Source organism: Strigops habroptila, chromosome 3 (assembly GCF_004027225.2).
Source record: "Strigops habroptila isolate Jane chromosome 3, bStrHab1.2.pri, whole genome shotgun sequence".
NCBI lineage: Eukaryota > Metazoa > Chordata > Aves > Psittaciformes > Psittacidae > Strigops > Strigops habroptila.
This window is the reverse complement of record NC_044279.2, coordinates 63,496,152-63,512,805: the sequence shown is the minus strand read 5'-3', so window position 1 is coordinate 63,512,805 and position 16,654 is coordinate 63,496,152. Positions and strand designations below refer to the sequence as shown.

General features: G+C 38.1%; 1 protein-coding gene across 5 annotated transcripts in view; it reads right to left on the bottom strand.

The window, feature by feature from the left end:
- Positions 1-16,654, bottom strand: part of EPS8 (epidermal growth factor receptor pathway substrate 8) — a 142,457-nt gene that overhangs the window by 45,572 nt on the left and 80,231 nt on the right. For all 5 annotated transcript variants that reach the window (XM_030478724.1, XM_030478726.1, XM_030478723.1 and 2 more), the window contains exons 3-4: positions 8,356-8,446; positions 7,194-7,267 (exon numbers count right to left, since the gene is read on the bottom strand). In XM_030478724.1, coding sequence (XP_030334584.1) covers positions 7,194-7,267; positions 8,356-8,417 — 136 coding nt within the window. In that variant the 5' untranslated portion in view covers positions 8,418-8,446. The remainder of the gene's footprint in view (positions 1-7,193; positions 7,268-8,355; positions 8,447-16,654) is intronic.

Sequence of the window (16,654 nt, the reverse complement as noted above, 5' to 3'; positions counted from 1 at the left end):
CTCAGCACCACGCAACCCTTCGCTCACCCTGCCTTCTCTCCCTCTGAGCAGGATGGGAGGAGAGTTGAAAGAATGTAAACCCCATATGTTGAGCTAAGAGCAGATTAATAATTGAAGTACAGTATAGTACTACTACTACCACTAATAATGATAATGATAAGGGAAATAACAAGAGGAGAGAACATAAAACTAAAAAGGGAAGGAAAAAAAAACAAACACAAGTGATGCACAACACAACTGCTTACCACCCACCAACCAATACCCAGCCCAACTCCAGCAGTGATCTGGGCCTTCCAGGTAACTACCCTCAGTTTATATACTGGGCATGATGTGCTGTGGTATGGAATACCCCTTTGGCTAGTCTGAGTCAGGTGTCCTGTCTCTGCTTCCTCCCAGCTTCCTGCGTCCCTCCTCACTGGCAGAATGTGAGAGACTGAAAAGTCCTTGATCAGGGTAAGCACTACTCAGCAACAACTAAAACATTGGTGTGTTACTAGCATTGTTCTCAGACTGAAGCCAAAACGCAGCACTGCACCAGCTACTAAAAAGGAGAAAAATAACTATTACAGCTGAAACCAGGACACCTATACAGGATTAACCCAGCTGCTAATCACCCAGGCTCCCTGAAAGACGGTTTTCTTGGCTACCTTGCATAAATTGCAATGAACCCCCTCCATGATAACATGAGCATAACACAAAGAAAGAATTAAAACTGATATAAGCCTGTAAATCTATACTGCATCCTTTTCTTCTCTGATGACACAAGAGTCTGCTGCTTCTTCCTACAACACCTCCACATTTCCATTTCCAAGTCAGATATATCTGAGCATAATACTCTCACAGTCTGTTTAATTCATATATAGCTCCTTATTTTTCTTCTTTCTTATAGAGTTGTCCATTGCCATTCTTCTGGAAATATAGCTTCTATCTCCTTAACTCTTTCACACAGCAAAGTGGTTGATTATTATTCATCAATATTAATCTGACTGCTTTTACAGAAACCCTAAAAATGCCTCTAGACTTATTACAATCTTCAAATGCAAGTAACTCATAACCTACTACTGAAAATGATGGAGTTAATTTTCTTCACAGCAACCTGTATGGTATGTGATTTGTGACCAAAACAGTGTTGATAACACAGGGATGTTTTAGTTGTTGCTAAACATTGTCAAGGCCTTCTCTATTTCTCACTCTGCCACCCCAACAAGTAGGCTAGGGGTGCACAAGAGGCTGGGATGGTACATAGCCATCCCAGGACAGCTGACCCCAACTGACCACAGGGATATTCCATACTGTATAGTGTCACGTTCCGCAATAAAACTGGCAGGTAGTCTTGCTCAGAGACTGTCCGGGCATAGGTCTGCTTATGGAGGTGGTGAGTGATTGCCTTTGTATTGTTCAGGTTTTTTTCCTCCCCCCTCTTTCCTTCACTTGTTAAGATGTCTTTATCTTGATCCATCAGTTTTTCTTGCTTTTGCTTTTCCGATTCTCTCCCCTATCCTGCTGCAGGGAGGAGTCAGGGGGAATGAATAAACAACTGGGTAGGTCCTTAGTTGCTGGCTGGAGTCAACCCCTGACACTGAAAAAAAAATATATATCTAATTTTGTATGTTCCATTTCACTCTCCTAATCCTCTCAATCTCAGCCTCTCATGGGTCCCTTCATGCGTGAAGAGAGTTATTGAAGCTAAAGTGAAATTCTGCAACAGAGACTTCCAGATAGGATTTATAAAACTATCAAAGGATGAATACAACTATCAAAATTATTGGGTTGGTTTATTTTTTTTTCTATTTACTCTGTTTACTGCAGCTCTTACATCCAACATGTAAAATACAGTGCAAGCTTAATACCGCAGTTAGCGCAAACCCTGCTGATACACTGCATGCAATTTACCTAACATATTTTCCTTCTGATAAAGGAAAAAAAAGAAAATAAAAAAGGATCATGGCACAAGGCAGTTAAATTCTTAATCACAATCTATAGCAAATGCAACCCAGAGAAATTTGAGCAACACAAAATCTCTCACAATGCAAGGCAATAAACTTAAAAACAGCACAACATTTCACTCCTAGGTCCTGACTGTAAGATCTAGTAGCTACTAAACCTTTCAAAGGAACAGGAACATTGATCCGCAGAAACTAATACTCTTCCCACTGTCTGATATGCTACTGCTGTTTCTGTCTTTGTGAACTTATTATTGAATTCACCAACCATCAGGAGTGGACCACATTTCTGGTTTCAAGAAGATGTTAAAAGGTACTGATTTCATACTCTATTTGGAAGCATTCAAAACGTCATAAAGACAAAGACTTTTAGCCAAGTCAAAAATACTACTAGACAGTACATGACACAGACAAACAGGACTCAAGACTGCCTTTGGTCATTTTCTTCCTTGCCTTCACTACAGTATGTGCTCTCCCCAGTTCTTTCTGTGAAGGACCATTTCATACTTTGGAAAAGTAACAATTCCACAGTTTCTGGAAAAAAAAAAACAACTAACTGCCAGCATTGCCCTAGGTTCTTGAGGCAGAGCTATGAATAGAACCAGACAAACTTAGAGTCCTGTCTCTCCAACTGGAAGACAATACAGGATTTTGGCAAATTAGAAAGCTGCTTAATAAACTCTACTGTAGCCTGTGTCTGTGCCACTGTCCAGAAGACTACACAGAGAAATGTATCACAGGAGGAGAAATGTAATGATTTATTTAGCTAGGGAAAATTCTTACCAGAAGCAAAAAAATCTCAGGCTGGGCCTTAAAAGATGACCTGAAGAATGGTGGTGTTGGTTAGGGCTATGATACCTTTAAGTGCAACGAAGTTTCAGTTCCTAAAACCCTAAAACAGAAATTAGGAATCTCGATGTCTAGACTCCCACCAATGTCTTACAAATAATTGTATGGGCCAGATGTAATAAATGTTATCAGTGCTACAGTTATAATAACACAAAGAAAGGTAAGGGTGGATTCCATCTTCTCCTTCCATAGTCGAACTGAAAAATGTCTACACAGTGTACAAAGAGACAAAGCTCTGAACTCTGGTGGTAATCCATGTGGACATGGATTAAGAGTCTCCCTCACAAACTGTCCTAAGAATGCTGGAGTAACAGTATAAATTATTACCATACATCATCAATCAGAAAAGCCCAATACTTAGTCTACTACCATGTATTTGTGGTTTGCATTGGACTGATCACTGACACCTCCTTAAAAGTGTATTGCAGCAGCTGGAAAAATTCAACTCTCAACTGAGAGCAAAGTGCAGGAGACATGACCTACACATCCGGGGAGAAAGGTCAAAACTTAAGTTCAAAACAAATTTTCAGAGGAGCAAACACTATCACTTTCAGAGATTTATGCCACAAGCTTCTCCGCAGTGGCTATGTGGGAAACCAGCTATCAAAGGAAGTGTATTGTTTGGGAACCAACAGTCAATTTAATTCGAGTGTCAAATAATAGAAGCATGTTACATGGATGGCTTCTTTTAATGGACTCATTTACTTAGTCTATGATTTGCTTGTGGTTTCCTTGAATTTATTACACTGCAGTTCTTCTGAATGAAGTATTTGACCAATGCAAAAATACACAAGCAATTTCACTGCAAGCACCTAATCATAGCCATGAGAGTATAAACACAATGTCTGAAACACCTACTCCTTTCTGATGCAGTGTGAAGACAATTTTAGCAACACTTTCAATTCCATGCCATACAATAATCTAACAGTTTGGAGCAAACCACTAGCTTGCTACTCCTCAGGAATGGGGCTGCTCCACACTGTGTCACTTGCTGGTAATCCTGCAGCACAGCCCTGGCTATTGGCACTGACTGGTGCTGCACGTCTCCCAGCAGGCAGAGCTGAAGAAGACAGATGGAGAAGCCAATGCTAGAACAACAGATGACAGTGCAAGCCACAACCAATTTCAGATAGACCAGGAAGTAAATGATTAAATAAACCCCATAAGAATGTGCAGAGGGCATCTTCCCTCCCAGTTCAGTGAGAGATTTATCATGCCAACAGAAAACAGTTCATTTCAGGAAGGAAAAGAGGGGGGGGGGGGGGGGGGGGAGGATTATTTGGCACAGGAGACAAAAAAGGCAGTTGCAAGGCAGCTTTTGCTCTCAGATAACCACATCAGAGATAGTTATGCTCCAGTCTAGTTTTTAACTGAACTGTCTGTAACACCAATAAAACCCCAGCCTCCTTTCCCACTGGCACTGTGGCCAGCCTTCTGCCTGATCTCTGAAGTAACTGAACAGTCATGCATCACCTCAGCACTGGGACTCAAAAGATAAACTTCATGCCATGACATATAGGTTTGTGTGTCTGTGTATACACATGCGCACATATAAACATATATACACACAATATTATTAACAATTTTTTTTAGACTTTACTGTACTTAGAAGAAACGTAGCTTAAGACCAAGTGGTCATTTCAGAGCCCAGGTACCATCTTCACTTGTTGGTACCCATAGATAGGTGTTTTAGTCCAAAGGACATTCAAAAGTCTTCCAAAAAAAGGAAGTCTGTCATGGACAAGATTTGTTGCTAACATTACATTGTCGCATTTTATCAAATTAAAAAATCATGGTCCATTTTACTTTTAACATAAAATTATCTGTATTTTCCAATATATTATAAGTGAATCTATTAAATAAATGAGCTTTATGTATTTACATAAACAAAATATCCACATTTAATATACATGTACATAATATAAATTATAATAAGAAAGCCAGGAAGCCTTCAATCTGCTTCATAGGCTTTCAGTGTCATGGATCTCAAATAAAATACTTCAGTTATTAATTATAAATAAAGTATTTTATAATAAGCATTTTTAACACATATTAATAATTCCAGTATCACTCAACTGCTTCCCACCCCGCCTTGGGACAGCATGCACAAAAATCCCTCACATCACAAAGGAAGAAAATACACACATGGGATGCAGCAGAATGGTAACATGGTTGCTAAAATTAAAAATGTCCTGAATTTCAGAAAGGTTTAGGTGTTTTTCTGTTTTCTCCAGTTCATACATTAAGTAATACTGACAGCCTAGTTCTTTACGCATTCAAAACAGAGCGGAAGCAGTAAAATGTGCAAATTCCTCTCCAAAAGTTGTGCCAATATATCTTCACTCAGAGCTCCAGGATAATTGAGTCTTCTACTTCATTCAGTTCCTGGCAAGTGCAACTACAGTTTTGTGATGTATATACCAGCAATGGAAGTGAACCAATATTGACAATTCATTTTACAGGAGCAACCAAACAGCAGTTATATGATAAGTATTTTCAATTAGTACCTGAATTCAATTAAGCATTTTAGAAGTAAAAGGCTGTTTACCGTTACACACCTCACATTTACTCACTGGTCCCCATCTTTTACTGACATGTGACAATCCCATCACGTTTCATATGCAAAAGCTCAGAGAGGTATTACTTTAGAAGCCCCTAAAGATTAAAGGACATGGTTAAGGCACATACTGATATGCCATGCTGTTCAAACCATGTACTCTTGAAAAATTATGACGATGATGATACAAAATGAAAAAGAAAAGGGCAACATTCTCATAATGTCTCTTAAAGAAATAATCTACTAAGAGTTTTTCACAACGTGTCTTTCTGGTTTCTGTTACCACCTACTATTTCTGTCAACACGTGCAATCAGTTTGTTGAGTGAACCCATACAGGATGCAAAATGATCGCTTCAGAATTTTCGTCACTTACAGTTCCTGCCTTTAGAACTATGTCAAGTGCCTGACTTCTGTAGCATACCACTAAAAAAGATAAACTTAGAATGATTCTTATACAACGTCTTTTTTAATGACAAATGTTTCACATGGTTTCTACTTCTGTCTTTACTGATTTTTCTACAAGTGGATCTTTACACTGTTCTAGCAGAATGCCTTCAGCCACCAAACCACATCACCTTTCCCACACCACTCCTTTTTTCACAGGATACCAAGCTAGGAGACCTCCAATCTCTTTTGTGGGCTTTTAGTCTCATGAATTTTGAAGCAGTTTGAAACCCAGCAGGGCAACTGATAGAACAAAGTTCTTCTCATCTGGTCATGGATGAGTAACCAAACTCGAGACCTGTAGGGTATCCTTCCAAGGGCAAGGTTAACCCTGCTCTAATGCCACAAAGCATCCTGCCATCACTTCCCTAACCTCTGAAGTCACTCCCACCCATCGATCCACCCAAAATAGAAAAGAGAACTAGGGATGTTGAAGTTCTTAGCCACTGCTTTTTGAGCTTTCCAGTTTGGTAACCTGCAAGAGAGGTGGTAGATGCAATAAGGGAGAGCAGGCTGAGGTGTGAGGGGTCCTGCATAGCACTGGGTTCTCAATGCAAACCTTGTTCTTCCAGTCTCAACAGTTGTACTGACTTTCAAAAGAGCATTTAACAACAGGCACAGATTTACACAGCAGAAATCTCTCAGCCTCATTGCTGCTTCTATTTCCATTACCAGCACAGCTATCAGCAGGATGTATTCACAGTGGAGGTGGATGACCAGGAAACGATGCAATTTAGCTGGCAAGGAACATGACTACATTCTGTCTCAACAGTGATTTGGCTATGGGCTAGAGAGTAGCATGTACAGCCAAGACAAATACTAGCATTTGTAGCAGGTAAACGCAACAACATTTAGGCATTTGTAAGGAACATCACATTTGACAGTCACAAAGTCTGTTGAAAACAGCAGGCCAAATAGAACTCCAAATCCATTACATCGAATCTAATTTCCATGAAATCCTTGTATAAAACAAGAATAATACTGTAAATCCCTCTTCCGCTAGCAGGGGATAAAACTGGGGAGGCAAGGGGGGGACACAAGTCATGAATCAAACCTATAGCACTGCTAGACTCTTGAATGCTTTCTCCCTGGTACATATCTTAGCTATACAATCACTCTTTAAGTTTTTGATAAATGCTTTATACATTTGCTGCCTTAAAAATTAGCAGGTGGAAGTTCTCTGCTTAGTAAGCCATAAAAACATTTTCTAGCTAGCCTAGTTAGTTTTACCACGAATAAAGTCACTTTGTTCTTTAATTTAGATAACATACACACCCGTGTGTGTGTACATACACTTTCAGATTTATAGGCATAAAATATTTTCACCATGACATCACAATCAATATTTAAACAACAATTTTAACATAAAAGTTTAGAGGTTTTAAGACTGCCGCCTTACCATAAAGAGCTTTTGCACTTGTTCTTGAATTCTGCTCCCTCTCTGACTGGGCAAACGTTGGGGAACCATAGCCACTGGAAGAAAACATTTCTGGTTAACTTCTGAAGAGATGTATTTGGCACACAGAAACAGGCACTAAAAAAACACCTCCCCTTATGTAGGACTACACATACCTATGACATTACTAAGAGAGATAATGATACTGGATATTTGTTCCGCACAATGAATATAATGAAGTGTGTTTCACTTAGGCTGGAGGCTCTTCTGAGCTCTTTTTTGTTGCATTAACACATCATCACGCACAATGGGGGTGTGGTATACACACAGATACTACCATAATGTAAGTAATCAGAATCACTTAATAACAACAACAACAATAACAATAATATATTAATATTACTACTATGCTACAGACTTGGTAGGATTTTTTTTCCCTGCTTACACAAATGTTGTTTTTAACAATTCTAACTGCTTTTCATAAAAGACCCAAAAGGACTGTCATTGCCTACAACACATGAAAAAGCAACCCAACTTCCTTCTAGTGCAACAAGAAGAATGAATCATACGCAAACTCACTTTAAAGGGACAACAACATGAGAAACAGATGACAGCACAGATGCCTTACTCCATACAGGAATACATGTTCTTTGGCATCAGATTAGGACAATTCTCATTAGTGCTGTGAATGAGCCTAGTGCCATGCTTCTGATACAGGGAGAATCCTCTTATCTTGGGCAAGGTAGCGCTTTCAGGTAACAATTGCTCAGTTGTGTTTACTGTGAAACAGTATTTTCTCACAGATGGAAAGGGCAGCCTCATCTTTTATGCATAAAAATGCATCCACTCAGAGCTAACCTCAAACCTCAGGTATATAAAGACCTCTTCAAGTAAAATAATAAGAAGGTTATAGCTACAGCAATTTTCCTGTTCCAGATGATTCCATTCTGCAATAGAGATTTACCCTTACACTAATCAGACTGACCAAGATAAGTCCAATGGTATCTGCCAGTTTGGTTACACGACTTGGAAACTGCACATTCTTTCACAGAAACTGCCTTTGTATTATTCCAATGGGATATAATAATTCTAACTGAAATGAAAGCATAAAGAAGAAAATACAAGGTTTTTTTCCATAAAAGGAAAATCAAAAGCATAACCTTACTTCATTTGAGGAAAATAACTTCCATATCCACCGGGAGGGGTGTTTGATATATGTCCATTCATTCTTATCGTCTCTTACTGAGGGAAACGATCTGGGAAAAGAAACAACAGCATACGAATTTAAGTCTCTTAAAAGACAAAGGTTTAATACAGATGTAATACAAACCTAATGAGAAAATTGTCGTTCAAATGGGAAAGAAATTGCATCAACAAGCTAAATTGTTATTATTTGCATTGCGGTGATGCCTTAAAGATCCGTTATGGAACTTCTCCCAGTTGCAATTTGATAGTTATTGCTTCAAATAATTTATAATTTAGTGGAAAAAAAAAAAGCTATTATTATTGATACAATGGTCTTTAAGAATAGCTTTAAAAATAAAAGGCTGACTAAACAAAGAACAACATCCTCTGCAGAAGTGAACAAGATGTTCCAAATGGCAACTTTAACAGTCAAGCATGATTGATTTTAACCCTCTGTTCATTTCTTTCAAATGAAACTTTTAAAATGACCTTTTGATACATTTTCTATGAAACTTATCAGATGAACTGTTATAAACATGCATTATCGAAACAAAACACAATTGTTGGCACAAAAGGAAACTTGGTTAGCTATTTTGGGACTAAAAAGGTGTTTGGTTTTTTTTAAGCAGCATTTAACATCCATGAAACGTCTCATATAACAGTGATGCTGAAAAGGCTATGATGAAATAGTTAAAAGAATTCCTTCTCCCCTTAATAACGTGCCTATTTAAGTTAAAATTGACTCCGGAAAGTGGCTTTCTAAAGCCTCTAAAATTAACCAATCTCTATTCAAATTTACCATGGGCAAATACTCTTTCATTTATACATATATGAATAATATATATTTGAATATTTCCCTGAACCTCAGTCATTAAATAGAAAAAAGATTTCTTTCAACTCTGCAAAATAGCCAGAAGTACCTAAGATAAAATTTGTACCTAACAAAAGCTCCATTTCCAAAGTAAGCACAACCTGCTATGTTGTACTAGCACTACCTTACAAATAGCTTATCTTCTGAATCATTAAGTCAACTTACTGCTTCACTTCAACTGTTCTCTTTCTGTTTTACAAAGCAGCAGCAGCTGACTGACCTACAGTACATACAGTATTTTGTATCCACATATGTTCTGCTACTTTCCCCTCTCAGGCAAATGTACAATCAATATCAAACTCTGTTCTCAGCTCTAAAGTCTTCTATCATTCAAGAGAAGTATAAGCTGCTTTTAGACTTCTGTACTGAAAACAGAATCATTTTTGTATCTTTCTAAGGAACACCTGACATCTACCTGAGATGCAGTTATCAAAGCTAACTAGACCTGAGTAATCATGTGGAACTGTGGTATCATGTGCCTTTAGTGAGCACATACTTGGTAATTTTGCTTAGCATCTCTTTTTAATTTTTCTTTTAAATCATTGATTGCTCCTTGCAAACCATCTTTACTGACATACCCACATTCTACTTCCATTTCTCCTGCACAGCCCCACATCACGTATCCAACTTGGTAGCCTGTTTGGCTGCTTAAAGCCACTTTTTATAGAGTGTAGTACTTTGCAGTTGTCTTCAATAAATTTCAGTCTGTGCCAAGAGCTGCTCAATTCATTAGTGATAACAACCTTTGAGAAGCATCCTGAAATCATCCCAGGACTTGAAAGAATAGAAATATTTATTATCCCAGCAGAATTTGCCAGGTCACTGGGCACTTGCTCCTTGTTCTGTTTTCAACAACTGCATGGACTGGATCTATTCAGAATGCTCTTCTTCAACTCTTGCTGCTATTAAGCTCTTCAACACTTCCTATTGGCTATTAATTTTTATAATCTGCAGTCGTTGCTTAGTTTGCTACCCTGCTTAACAGTTTACCCTGTGATTAGCTTCCTAAGAGTGACCAGATCCAAAAATCTTACACAAACTTCCTCTACTTTCCATACACGCATTATTTAGAATCAAAGAATCATAGAATAGTTCGAGCTGGAAAGGACCTTAAGATCATCTAGTTCCAACCCCCCAGCCATGGGGGTTTAAGATAATATTTATTAACTCTATTCTCCATACCCTTTTATCATTTGTGATCTTTTTCATACCTCTACTCATAACAAAGTCTGCAACTATATGCTTTAAAGCGAGATTTGGAAAAAAATTTGGTTTTAGACTCCCTCAAAATTATGTCACTCCTCTTATGTCTTAATCTGGCAAATACTTGGTTTGTTATTTGTACTCCAATTAATTTTATGAAAGTGGCGAAACACATATTTTAAGTAGAAGGAATGTAATATATTAGAACTTAAAGCTTCAGTCTTTGAAGTTAGCATAACACACCAATTTTTGAAGCAGCAATGAAGCTGAGCAGCAGATTTTCACATTAGGGGAAGAAAACATGTCTTCAGACTAAATACTTGCCCACTGTAAGGCATAATGCCTCTTAGAATAATATATAAAAAGCTTCAAAATTATATTTTTAAACAAGTGATAATGTAAATCTGAAGTTAGAAATGTCTGTATTTTCAAAAAAAACAAAAAAATTGCAGCTCATTCTGCCAAGTTAGCATCAAAGTTTTAGTGAGTTTTAGCTGATATGCAAACAAAACACAACTTGCTATTTGACAGTTGAATAAAGCCAACAGTTCCTGTTCCTTACGCAATTTGCCACTGTTAAAAAAATCAAATGCTTTTGAAATGCCAAGACAGCTACTTTGACATGACAACTTCAAGAGGCTATGCAATGCTTCTAACACTTCATTGGAGAAAGCCCCTGACTGGAAATACAAACAAACCCTTTACAGTCATTATTTATAATTAGTCTAAATATTTATAACAGCACCAAAAAGCTACTGCTAATTCCCCAGAATTATCAAGCAATTTCATCTCTCAATCTGAATGTTTCAAAAAAAAAAAAAAAAAACCAAAAAAACAAAACCCCAAGAAAACCAACAAAAAAAAAAAAAAAACAAAAAACAAAACAAAAACCAAAACCAAAACCCCAACAAAAAACCCCACAAACATTTCAGAAAAACTCTAAATTTTTTATAAAGCGCATGATGAAGAGAAGGTAAAAAACACGAAAGGATAACTGAATGTGCAGTGCTTCGCTTATTATTCACTTGTACAGCTTTCTCTCCTGCATTTCTCATCTCAAATGCTCTTTCATCTCTTACAACCAGTCCCGCAGCAAAAATCAACCCGTGCACACTGCAAAGCCATTGTCTATTAATAAACTCCACTTCCTCTTTAATCTTGCTTTTCACCTCAGCCCAGCAGTTCACAGCAACATACGCTGGTGTCCTAGACTTTAAAATAAACATCCTTCAGAATTAACTGTACCAACAGTTCACTTCTGAATATGCCCAAGAGTGGTCATGTCTTTCTCAGGATCTTGCAAAGAAATCATGCCTCCTCTGAACAAGTAGTATTTAAAAGCAGGAAAACAAAGTATGAATTTAAGAAGAAAATAAGAAAATAGCTAAAATAGTAAGAAAACAATATATTATTTTAACACATTTTGAAATTCCTAAAACCAAATAAATATGAAAGTCTTTTCCCACAATATCAGAGACAGAACAAGAAGAAATCCAACTATGACTTCATGGCGGCCATCAGCTTTATTTTTTAAGGGACTCTAGCATATTGATAGTAAGCAGCAATACAAATGACAAGGTTCCAGCTTTTGGCTCTTTAGTAGTCTATTATAGGTGGTCTAATCACAAACATGAGGAATATTATATCGGTATACAACATAATTACATCAGTCATAAATATTCATTTTAAAAAATGCCTGAATGCTAAAATTACTCTTTACCTTCCCCACCTTGTAGCACAGGAGCCTTATGAAAACAGTACAATCTGTTCATAACAACAAGCTGACAGATCAACAATTCACACGCCCTGCCATTTCATTTCCTAGCAGGAGTTTGAAGGTAACAAAATCCCTCAGAAAAACCCTACTCTGGGAAGGCAGAGCTATCTCATTAAAGAAAATGAGATACGCCAGAGACCAGTGCTCTTTTTAACTCACCCTGATCCAACCAGTCCCACCCAGTGGCAGATCACAGAGAAACGGTTTAAGGGGTGGATATTTTAGAAATGATGGAGCTGGAAGGGTTAAGGAGAGGAGGATGTAGGGGAAGGAAAAGGAAAGCCAAGAACGGCTGGAACAATAATTATCTACCGATTAAGAAACTGTTGTTAGTAACAAGTCATTGTTATCACATGCCCGAAAACCCCGAAGAATTCTTCCCCAGCTAGATAGCAGGCACAGGCTATAACTCCAGTCTAAACAAAAACCAGTGGACAATTACAAGGTAATACTTATCTGTAGCAGATCTGATATTGTAGCAATGTCAGATAAGGACACCCTTTCTCCACCCTTTCCCTTTTTAAAAATATTACAAAACAGTAAAAACAACAACAAGAAAATCACATGCATCCATGCTACGCTGTAACTCATTATGCATTCCATAGACATGCTTCTTATTGCTACTCCACAGCATTCAGTACTGCTGTTCTACAGAATGTAGAAAAACTAGAAGAAGAAGAACTTGCTGCATGACATATTTTTCCTATGGTTCCTCTCAAAGCTCACCCTGTTCACCCCAACACACTTTCCTTCCTCATGCTTAACAAAAATAGTTATTATTTTTAAACCCCTTGTTTCTCCACGCTGATCTTGTATTTTGGTGTCTTCTCTGTGTCTGCCTTGTTCTGCCTGAACACTCTCCTATTCGTATCTTTGCTCCAGCCACAGACTTTACAAGTGGGAAACTCCTGACAGAAATACATCCCACAGAGTCAGATGAAATGTTACCGCTGACCTCTGCTTCAGGGCTTGCTTCAGACAACAACCAAGAGCAAACATGAATTCTGCTGGGTGTTCAACATCTTGCCTCAAGAAAAACACCAAGATGCAGATGCATGCATAAGTAAGCATTACTTCGGAAATGGTCACTGGGGATTTTCCATCCTTGGTACATTGATATCAGAATTTCTCTGAGGCAAACCACTTCTGGTTGGGCTGGCAGCAGCTTTGCACTGTAAAGTTTTCCATTTTCTATTAAAGGGATTGGTGCATCCAAAGGCTGGTCAGAAAGAAGACAGCAAAAATCACACAGAAAACTGCAAGCCAGAACCTACAAGTGATGCAGTTTCAAGATACAACTTTGATTTGGACTTCATTCACCACTACTCTGGCTGTTGTCTCCTTTGCCCCCTTCAAGCCACTATATTAATGATGGGGGAGATAAAGCTTTCTGAGAAAGGAAGAGGTACTCCAAGCAAACATGTTAATACAATAGCCACAATGAAGAAATTTTGAAAATGCTCTTACTTTCAGGTCTTCTCTGGATTCGGAGCAGTTCTCCAGGATGGCCACAGAGGTAATTACACTGCATTTGAATTTATACAAATCTGGCACTGAGTCGCATCCTGTGTTTAGGTTTTAACACATCCTCAAACAACCCTCCTGCTAGATGCAATGTTAGCTGACTGGGGTGCCTGCTAATGAAACTTGGACGGGGAGGAAAGGACTGGGTGCGTCCCCCTCTCCCCATGAATTTCACTCCTTATGGAAAGTTGATCTTAAACCCAGAATATTATTTACCTGTTTGTCTAAGAGGGCATAGGGGTGGGAGCATTTCAAGAAACTAAAGACTGATGGACAAATGAATACAGCTCTGGCCAAGCAGGGGACTACACCACGCAACAGGAGACACAACACTGCCCAGGAGGAGGCATTTGTAAGTGTATTCACCCCCACCTCCACAGAGCAATTGCAGAAGATGAGTTCAGTGAATCCTGCTTTTTCCAGTTTCAAAGAGTGTTTTGATTTTCACTGACAGTTTCTGAAATCTAGAGTTTTTTCTCACTCCCTCAGTAGAAGGAGTATGCTAAATTAACCAGCTGTATTCCTTTCAGCAGGAGGGATAAATGTATTAAGAAAATTTAGTGACATAATTATCAAAATAGGAGACTCGATATGTTAATTAAAGACCAGTATCCAGAGCAAGAATTTTTAGCTGAAAGAGACGCTTCCTGTTGAAAAAACTATTAAGACCAAAAATGCCCTGTATATCTCCTTGTTCCTACTATGACATTTTCCAGTGCTTCACTGCTAAGGAAATATTCTAACAATACAATTAAGATAAGTATCTTTTATTTTGAGAAGGGGAGAAATATGAAGACCAACAGGAAGAACTGAATGAATAAACTTCAGGCAGATCCTGTTCATAGATTTAGCTCTTATTACTGCCACAGTAATAAAGACCCTGCTTGAAAACAGGTTCTTATTCTGGCATGGCAACCTATTTCCATTGATTTCACCCAGGTCTGGGCCATGATTTATAATTAACTATATTGAAAGAAAATAAAACAGCTTTACAGATACAAAAGCTTCAAAGACTTAAAAATCCCTACTGCAACAAAGGAATGTTAATAAATGTGCTAAGCACTAAAGCCACCACTAACTGCTATTTTTAATTAGAGAATTACCCACCTCATCTAAAGCAAGATGACTAGGTATTAATTACCAAGATCAAAATAATTATGCAGACCTTGCAGAAAGTATCACCACAGCTGGAAGACCAGTATCTTGCATACAGAAAAACAAAACACTAAAAAACCCCAAACAAAACACCCTCCACACATACAGAACAGTTTAAAGAGGAAGGCACCTATGGCACATGAAGGTATTTGCAGAAGGAGGTAGAAAAAGGGGATTATAATGCATTATAAAAAAAATCAGTGTCTCTGGTATGTCTACCTCAAGTATTTGAAGAGGATCAAAAAAGTCTTCCAATGGAAGAGGTCATGGATTTAGAGAGTTACTGGCATACTGCACCAGAGCTTACTTTGGCACCTCATCTACAGCACCCAGGAACCCCTGTGCACCCGTGTGGACTCGCGTAAAGGACACTGGGAAAACATTTCCTATGGGACAAGCCCCAGCACCATCACTAACTTCTCCTTTCCAGTGTTCAAGGAACAGCTATAAGACAACTGCAAAGAATGAAGATCCTATTTGGGTTTAGTATTTATCATAATTCAGAGCAGTAGCTCTCAATTCATATTTGACTTTGAAGGCTACTGTTTTTATTCCAGACCTGAGGAAGGGCCCCAGAGCTTGGAAAGTGTCTATGTTATTTCCTACACCCACCCCTCATCCAAGTACAGTAGTGAGCTAGCAGAAGATACTCTTTTTACTCACAAATCCTAATCCAAACATGGCTGCAACAGTGCGCTCAATACCTCCACCTGAAGAGGAATGTACAATAAGTGGTTCTGGTTTGCGGTTTGGGTGGTTTTGTTGTTTGCTTAAAAAGAAAAATTTAAAAATTGACTTGGAACCACTGACTGGTGAATACAGCTGAACTAGCACAGATAAAAGAGTTTCATTTCTCTTCACTCTCTCTGCTTCTTTTCATGACTTTGTTTTATTCCTTTTTACATTGTACTTCAAACAAGATCATTAGATTTCAAAAGAGGGCACTCCAGACACCAATTTGAAAGTCAGCTTGTGGTGTACAACCAACAAGCCACCAATTTCACTTTAGAAATGAAAGCTCATAAATGATATTATAGTACTAGTGTGCATCTTTAAATGGGCTAGCAGAAAACTCAGCGAGAAGAAGTATGCAAGAGGTGCTTCTTTCCAAATGCCATATAAGCACATGTTTCCCACCACCCTGAAGCCACCACAAGTCAAGAAGATCCATGGAATTTGGATATACTTTTCTCTTTCACATTGAGAGCAGTCTGTGAGGTTAGATGATGAAATATTTCTGAACAGTTTCTTGCCCTGAAGTACTTGCCAAAATGTTAAGAAATTATGTGAATTACTGTAGTGGTACTGTGAGTGTATAAAAATGAACAGAACAATGTCTCTAGGTGTTGTCTGCTGTTTTAGATAAAGTTTTCCTTTCAGTCTGGCAAAAAAAAAAAAGGTGTGAACTCCCAACATAGTTAAAATACTGCTTGCTGCTGCAAGTTGACCAAATTAAACTGGCTTAACCACCTACCCACATCTACTTGCAAGCTTAATAGCTGTGTCATGACACACTGACATTATTAAAATTAGTGTGTTAGAGTCCATAATAAAAGCTGCACTGAAACTATATAATGACATACTCCAACCAGACCATTAAAATTAACATGAAGGAAGAAAAAGGACAGTAACTTTCATCAATGCCTCTCTAATTTAGTTTAGTAAAACCATGGCATGATCTGATTCTTGTTTTCAGACATTTACTTTCTTTAGTTTTGGTGAAGTTAGACACATCAGCTTTTATCCTGT